General features: G+C 42.1%; 2 protein-coding genes across 4 annotated transcripts; one reads left to right on the forward strand and one right to left on the reverse strand.

Moving 5' to 3' along the window:
* The first annotated feature begins 3 nt into the window (after positions 1 to 3).
* On the forward strand, positions 4 to 3,185 carry trappc2l (trafficking protein particle complex 2-like). The gene is made up of 5 exons (XM_034216759.1): positions 4 to 94; positions 366 to 538; positions 862 to 949; positions 2,859 to 2,938; positions 3,031 to 3,185. Exons 1-5 carry the CDS (start codon positions 62 to 64, stop codon positions 3,074 to 3,076), a joined length of 420 nt encoding a protein of 139 aa, XP_034072650.1. The 5' UTR covers positions 4 to 61; the 3' UTR covers positions 3,077 to 3,185.
* Positions 3,186 to 3,219: 34 nt separating this feature from the next.
* pabpn1l (PABPN1 like, cytoplasmic) lies at positions 3,220 to 7,234 on the reverse strand. Of its 3 annotated transcripts, none has more exons than XM_034216743.1 (7): positions 7,159 to 7,182; positions 6,937 to 7,065; positions 5,805 to 5,937; positions 5,216 to 5,283; positions 5,031 to 5,137; positions 4,811 to 4,898; positions 3,220 to 3,919 (listed from the first exon to the last, which is right to left on the reverse strand). In XM_034216743.1, the coding sequence occupies exons 2-7, from the start codon at positions 7,006 to 7,008 to the stop codon at positions 3,590 to 3,592; spliced, it is 798 nt and encodes a 265-aa protein (XP_034072634.1). In that variant the 5' UTR covers positions 7,009 to 7,065; positions 7,159 to 7,182; the 3' UTR covers positions 3,220 to 3,589. The 3 variants fall into 3 exon arrangements, with proteins under 3 accessions (XP_034072634.1, XP_034072642.1, XP_034072639.1); XM_034216751.1 differs by having other exon boundaries at positions 5,817 to 5,937; positions 7,159 to 7,181; XM_034216748.1 differs by having other exon boundaries at positions 5,817 to 5,937; positions 6,937 to 7,234.
* Positions 7,235 to 7,719: the final 485 nt, after the last annotated feature.

Raw genomic sequence — 7,719 nt, forward strand, 5'->3', positions numbered from 1 at the left:
CAGCTTCTGAATGCAGCGTATCACGTGATAGTGCCTGACAGATCAGAGAAGGAAAGCTAACATGGCGGTGTGCATATCAGTCATCGCAAAAGAGGTAATGATTGCTTTTGTTAAATGTTCCAGGTTCTATTTGTATTCTGCTTTTTAATGCTAAGATGTTTTCCATTTTCTACTTATCATTGTCTCGAAGCAAATGTCAGCTCTCTGTGTAAACCAGAAGGTCTGAAGGTGTTGAAAGACACCAACAGAGCTAACAACATTAGCATTATTCTTTTGGTGTATAATTTGCTGCATCTACGTCGACATGGTTGAGTTTTTAAATGGAAGCTTATTATGTGACTGTACTCTTTATTGTCCTCTCCCAGAACTACCCGCTGTATATCCGCAGTGTGCCCACCCAAAATGAGCTGAAGTTTCACTACACCGTGCACACCTCCCTGGATGTGGTGGAAGAGAAGATCTCGGCTGTGGGCAAATCTTTAGGAGACCAGAGAGAGCTGTACCTGGGTCTGCTCTATCCCACTGAAGACTACAAAGTGTATCCTTGTGTCTCCACAGGTTAAGGGACATGTACTCCCAGCACCTGACTTTTCTATTTATTAGATCATCAATCTAGAGACTGTGGTCCAAGGATAAATAGTAAATACCCTTTAAACAAAATTGTCAACCCCTAAACACATGTACACATCTCTACTAATCAAAGATACCTTACTCCTTTAGCTATCGCATTTAACTTGTAAAATGTTTTTTGCATGGTTAAGTGTATGATTATTGAAATATGTGCTGTAAAAAATGGGGTTTTAATGAACTCTGTAAATATACTCCAACAGGAAAAACGAATATCCTTGACTGGTGAACTAGATATGGGTATGTAACAAACTCCAAGGTGAAATTTGTTATCGTTGTGGACTCCTCAAATACATCATTACGGGACAATGAAATCCGAAGTGTAAGTTGAACCCCTGCATGTCTTAGAAAAGTGCATAACAATCATAATTCTCCAAAAGCTACATTACAAGCAATGTTTTAGTTTAGTATACACTTGAGTCAGTATGTTGAGCTAGTTTTATATTGCAAATGCTGAATTTGTGGGTGTTTCTCAATGTCGAGGCACTTCCTTGGTAGGACATGTCTTCCGAGTCAGGTCCTTCAGAAGCTAGGCAAGAATCCTTCCTAGCCTCGGAAAACGAAGAATGGTGCAACAGGCTAACGGGTGTGCAAGTGTGCGTCATATGCGAGGCCCCGCCTTAAATGGAGCGCGATTTCCGCCAAAGATTTTGGAAATTGGTCCGTGTGCAAAGCATTGTGGGGATTTTAAGACCGTGGAGGATACACATGTGCAGCCTCGAAATTTCCTGCAACGAAAGACGCCGGCCTCGGTAGAATTCCAAGGATCCTGGACATTGGAACAGTCCTTCGGCGGGACTCGATGACGTAGCATCCTTGAAATAGTGGCTCTGGAGGAGCCTTCACCGACATTAGAGGTTTCTCAATACTCTAATTTCCCCTCCTCGACTCCTCGGTCCTCCGGTTGTGACCCGGAAATGAATTTCAGCGCGCCATGTTGAAGGACATCTCATTTCTCTAAATGCACATCGAGGACCGAGCATTGAGGAGGCTCTCTGGAGGAGCTCTAACCGAGGAGACACTGATGGGTCCTCCACGGCTCCTCCGTGGATGCATTTCCGGGAACGGTGGAAGTGTTACGCACGGCCGGACTTATCTCAGCCAATGACAGCGCTGCATGCATCCCCTGGATATTATTTTAGAAACTGCTTTCATCGCTACGCGATGTTTACAGTGAGAACAGCTGTGAGGTCCGTGCAGAAAGCAGAGCAGTGTGTAAAATATATATCACTCAGTGTAACAGGCCTACATTACTCTCTGTATTTGTATGCTGTAGTTTAGTGGATATCTACAAACAAAGAGTCGATATTTTTCTAAGACCATTTAGTGCTTCACATAATAAAATACACAACGGCTGTAGCCTGATTATGCTTTAGGAGCTGTAGGTGTGTGTGGTACAGTGTGTAGTTGTGTGTGTGTGTGTTGTACAGTGTGTAGATGTGGTGGACAGACGGGTCTCAGTTGGTTTGGTGTCCTCTGCTTACTTGTAATACTTGTAAATACAACTTTTGGCCCGTAATTTCAATTCCCCATTTCAGCGACCAGAGAGAGAGAGGGGGGGGGGGGAATATATATATATATATCCAGTCTGATTGTGTTAAGTATGAGAGCACTCTCATAATAACGTGTTTGATTCTGAAATTGTATATATTTATATAAATATGTGTGTGTGTATATTTCCGCATCTGTTATTGTCTCATTATACCGCACTGTCAATTAATTAAAAGTAAATATATAAGTCGTCATGAACACAGCTGTCCATCAGACAGAGGGCTGCTGTGCCTCCTGTCATCATTGATGGACGTCTCTTTAAAATGACCGCTCAGAGAGGAGTTCTCATTTTTCTAACCGCCTGCTGTCTCCTCTCTCCTCGGTTCCCCGCTCGCATCTCCTGTGGGCGGGACTAAGTATCGAGGATAGGAGTCGAGGAAAGGAGATTCGAGTATTGAGAAACCTCTATTGAGAAACACCCAGACTGTGTTGCCTGATGCCTCAGCTTACAATGTATTTAAAACTGGAAGAGAGTAAGGCCAAAGAGCTCCTCTATATTTTCTCAGTGCAGTTATCTGGGCAAGTTGTTAGTCTGTCCCTTGTGCAGAATCCTTATCACACACATTTTTATACAAATAATTATCAATATACCTGACTTTAAGATGGACATGCACACATGTATGATGAAACTTTACAAGGTGTGTGGGTTGTTTACTAATTAATTACTTGTTCTTTTCCAGATGTTCAGAAAACTACACAACTCTTTCACTGATGTAATGTGCAACCCATTCCACACTCCAGGGGACACCATTCAGTCCAAGTGAGTTAAGGCTCGACTAGATTTTCAAGAAATGTTGTCACTTATATCATCCAAATCTAGCATTGTTTAATTGTTGATCAATCCTTCTTCAGGGCTTTCGATGGCATTGTATCTGGAATGATGGTGCAAGCTGGCTGACACTTCTTCCCCCGAACCTCCACTGTACAGAACACCCCTAATCCCAACTATTGTTAACATGTTGCCTTGATTATTTAAATGCATAATAAACTACATTTGTTGATTATCATGCCGTGCGCGTGTCACTTTTTACTACAAATGGATCACAGATCATTGTTTTATTTATTTTCTAACATAGCAAATAAATTAAGTTATACATAGGGAGACTTTATACAATACATTGCAGGCAGCAACACAAAATATTCTCAACCAATTTGTAAAAACAGTAAGAGATGCAACTGCATAACTATTTGAGGATTGTCCCATGCATCCACATCAACATAAGCTAATAATGCAACACCTCTGGACTCAGTCTTCTTCTCTTCACGTCCTGAATCACTGATGCAACTTAGAAAGTCATCTCTTTCTCCATTCTGGCTCTCACATAATACTCAACTCAGTAATGCCTGTAAACATTTCTTTAAAATAATTAGTAATTTTCACCCAATTTTATTATGCATTTTGTAGTTAGTGCTAGCGCTGTTGAGGGTAGTGCGGACCACTTGAACCTGGCCCCATTTCCTCTGATGGGGGGGTGATGAGGAGAAGACACGGGTAACGTTTAGGCATCTGTTCGTGGTAGTCCATGTGTCCCCACTGTCTCTTCCCCACTGGAGGCGCTCCGTAGTAAGGGTGGGGGGTTTGGTGTTGTGGCCTGGTCGACTGGTACCGGAACCTACCGCGAGTGTTGTTCTGGTATCGGGGCGGACGAAAACCACGGCCCCTGCCTCTGGTGTGGCCACCTCTGTGTCCTCCCCTGTCCGTGGTGCTGATGCCTGGCATGTTGGTCCTCTTGGGCATTACCTGCAAGTCAAGGAAGACTTTTACAGTAATGTTTAGGATGGTTTGATGAATAGCTAAACCTTAATGTCCTAATAGTTACAATTGAGTCAAACCCAAATAACATTAACTCTTGCGGTTGTTTCTATATCTACCAAACGGAGCGATATTACAGTTTCTGAAGTACACATGACCAAATGGTCTTTTTTGGAGGAGTTTTTATTTTAATTATTAAATGGGCAACCAGTGCCTTTTTTTGTTTTTAGACAGAGGGATGACATGTGGCAAACCTTACCGTGCCAGAATGGAAACCAGGTCCTTCGCTTGGGGACCTCCAGCTCTACCAACTGAGCTATACAGCAGCCCCAAATTGACTTTTAAAATCAATTAAGGAGGGATCAGGATAATTTATATATCCCACTACTGGAAAGTAACTAAGTACATTTAATTGGTGTACAATTTTGAGGTTCTCATTTTACTTGAATATTTAACTAAAACGCACTAAGACTATTCAATGCCAATACATTTCAAAAGATAAATATTGACAACTTGTTACTTTAGATTTATATGAATACAATTTTAAATAATCATGAATGATGATCTAAACGATTATTTATTTATTTTAGTCATTCTGTTTACCAAATAATTAAGGTTTATTTTCATGCTGATACTTATGCACTTTAACTCAAGATGTTGAATGCGAACTTGTACTTGTGATAGGAATAATATCACTGTATAGATACTAACAATAAGAAAACCCTATCCAAGCACCTTTTCCACCACCAAGCTATGCTAAAATCCAGTGTTAGTCGTACTAAGAGTTCTGTGTGTGCATCATTTAGATGTGACTGACAATGAGTAACTAACTGGTCTGAGATGTTCATACAGACTACCGTGCAGTTTAATGCTCCTCACCTTAAGGACCCTTCCTCTGAACAAGGTCTCATGCAAACCAACAGCACTGTGAACAGAATCTGGATCAGAGAACTCGATGTAAGCAAAACTGTGTAAGGGGAAGAAAAAAGGCAGAAAAAGAATAAACTTTAATGCCAACACGCTTAAAATTAGTATTTTATGGTCAAACAGTGTCAGGTATAAAAAAAAAGTATTAACTGTAAGCAGGAGTGTTACCCACCCCTTTGGATGGCCTGAGAACCTGTCACACAGGATGGTCACTCGGTTGACGGGACCACAGCCATTGAAATGGATCTCCAGCTCATCTGCAGTAGCTCCATAGTCAACCTGTTACAATTAAACGGTATTGTCAGATCAAAGGTGCGAAAAACCTTCTCATATAAAAGAAATACATATACATCTTACATTTCCGACATAGACTGATCTGTTGTCTGCGTCCATCCTCTCCTCTGGAGTCATGTTGTAGAATGGTCCTGTGAAGGAAACAAAAACTGTAACCACTGCTGTTATGTTTGCAGCATAGGGAAAATACTGCCTACATAGGGGGGGGTCACTCCAAGTGCCATGAACACAATGATAATTCCGTCATTATATCCATCGCTTGCGCCATCTTAGATAGTATATGTCCGAATCTAGCTCCCCTCTGATGGCATCTCTGGTCTGAGGAGGAACCAAAAGGGAGAAAGTGGGTGAGGACACGCACACAGGCAAAAAATAGCCGCAGGCAGCAAGGAGGACCCCTTCTGGTCCTCTGGAGCTCACTACTTCGTCTCATTGGGCAGTGATGAGGCACATGTGAACAGAGAAGAGATAAGTGTCCCAGGTGTTAGCCAGATGGTGAAGGATGCAGCTACCTCACCTGCCTGGAGGCTGCGATGCTACACACACACACACCTTGCTAAAAATAAGCTGTTGAGGGTACCCAAATGCATTACAAGTAACTTACTGTACACAAAGTGACACAGTAACAAACCAGGAGGTGAATGAAACGCACGGGCTGTCTCACCAGGCCGAGGGCTACTGGTTAGGAGGTGCATGTCAATTGCATCACACCTCTCCTCCTCCAGTCTATCCGACTCTTCTTCCATCTCCATCTCATGAACTCTGGCTTTGATGGCCGCTAGCTCCTGAGAAACACAAGCACAAAATCAGAGCATGAAGTCATACAGTGTTGACAAACAGAAGAAAAAAAAACATACACAAATCTGACTGGAAAAAATAAAAGGAATACGTGATAACCTTGAAACCTGAATAATTTAGTACAGAATCTTATTGGATAAAGATGCTTCAACAAGGTCACTGGATGATTTAAGAATTAATGGGAATTATATGCTGTGGCCTTCAGAGTTGCCAGATCTCAGCACAATAACACCTATAGAAGATTTGGGGATCACCAACACTACATGAGTAGCCCATATTGCATCAGGCCATCTTGATTTTGATACATTGTGTTGATTCAAAAAGAAAATGTAAAGGTTTTCTGGTGTCCCAACGTATTGATGTAGGCTACTGCAGACTTTTTTTAAACCAATCTGGGTATGTGATATAAAAAGAGACAATGGAACATCCTGAAAGTATTGGTTTGCTATCATAAAGAAGAAGAAGAAGATAGCCCTTTGTTGATCCCCCGAGGGGGAAATTCAGTTAAATAAAATGACTAGGGGATGGACATCTTTTACTTTACACAATTGTGAATGTAGCATTAAGATCTCCTGAAGCACCAAATGTACTAATTTAATGAAAACATATACTAATTTAATCAGTTCAAGTCATAGTACAACATGTAGCTGGCCTGGGGTTTCAGGACAGGTAGAACGGGGTTTTACCATCACTTATTTCAGTGACTGAGCCACCCTGTGTTCAACACCTCACCCAGGACATGCAGTGCACCTGATTGGCTCCAAGCCGAAAACTCACTCAGCATGTTATACTGGATGTGATTCAATGATGTCGGTCTTTATGCACATACCGTTTATCAGTCATAAAACGAAACACATAGCATAGCTTATGTTTGCACTTGCTTGTCCAACACCACAGCTCTCATCTGTTCGCCGTACTATAGGTTACGTGGGTGCAAACAAACGGGACGGCAGCCTTTTCATTCAGTTTAAAACGATGATACCCACCGCGTCGTCGGCGAAATGCTCCACGATGGACTCGCCCTCCAGGTAGCCGTACTCCAGATGATTTTCCGCCATGCTCACTGCTCAACCATGGCATCTGCAAAGCGGACTGCAGCTTGCCAAACCCTCCACCTACAATTTCTCCCACCACAGGAAGGAAAAGGTTTGATAGACCGCAGGAAGCGACAGCTGACAGCATATAGGAGATAAGCTAATAGATATCACCTGTGAATGAGACTCATGACGCGCTGGATTGATTGACACTGGCGCACACGTGAGAGGGACGCTGGATGAGGATACTTCCTCCCATTGGCGCATCATCAAGGAGCCCTCCCCTTCTCTGCCCTAGCACCCTCACTTCTCCCCATCTCAACCCCATGATTTAAAGCTAGTTAAAACAACCAGCCTAATGTAATAATGTTTTGATCTACATTTATGTAGGCTACAGTAAATAGTAATATGCTTCAATGTAAAACAGACTTTTTACATTTAATTGTCACAAAAAGTGTGTTTTCCATGCGTGTCACATGGGCATTTAAACTCACTTCTACTCACTCCTTAGGAATGCTGCAAAACTGTCAAGTGTTAATGTTTTATGTATGGTATTTAAAGGGGTGGATAACAGGCTTGTTTTCACAGCAGACATTTTTGACTGGTATTTCAGGAGAGGTACAGGTGTTACTAATAACATTAACTATGGCTCAGTTATGTTCCAGTCTCCCAGTAGGCTAAGCCTCGACCGTGTGACAGTGAGCCAGCATGCATGGTACCTTGGACCTTAAAACT

The sequence above is a fragment of the Gymnodraco acuticeps genome, unplaced genomic scaffold (genome assembly GCF_902827175.1).
Source record: "Gymnodraco acuticeps unplaced genomic scaffold, fGymAcu1.1, whole genome shotgun sequence".
Taxonomy (NCBI): Eukaryota; Metazoa; Chordata; class Actinopteri; order Perciformes; family Bathydraconidae; genus Gymnodraco; species Gymnodraco acuticeps.

Bases quoted from the DNA above. Each gene is read 5' to 3' on its own strand.
- trappc2l (XM_034216759.1), top strand. From the start codon at position 62: ATGGCGGTGTGCATATCAGTCATCGCAAAAGAG. The intron at 539-861 runs GTATCCTTGTGT...CTGGTGAACTAG, and splicing joins CCCACTGAAGACTACAAAGT to ATATGGGTATGTAACAAACT. The intron at 2,939-3,030 runs GTGAGTTAAGGC...ATCCTTCTTCAG, and splicing joins GGGGACACCATTCAGTCCAA to GGCTTTCGATGGCATTGTAT.
- pabpn1l (XM_034216743.1), bottom strand. From the start codon at position 7,008: ATGGCGGAAAATCATCTGGAGTACGGCTACCTGGAGGGCGAGTCCATC. The intron at 4,899-5,030 runs GTGGGTAACACT...CCCCTTACACAG, and splicing joins TTCTCAGGCCATCCAAAGGG to TTTTGCTTACATCGAGTTCT. The intron at 3,920-4,810 runs GTGAGGAGCATT...CTTGACTTGCAG, and splicing joins TCAGAGGAAGGGTCCTTAAG to GTAATGCCCAAGAGGACCAA.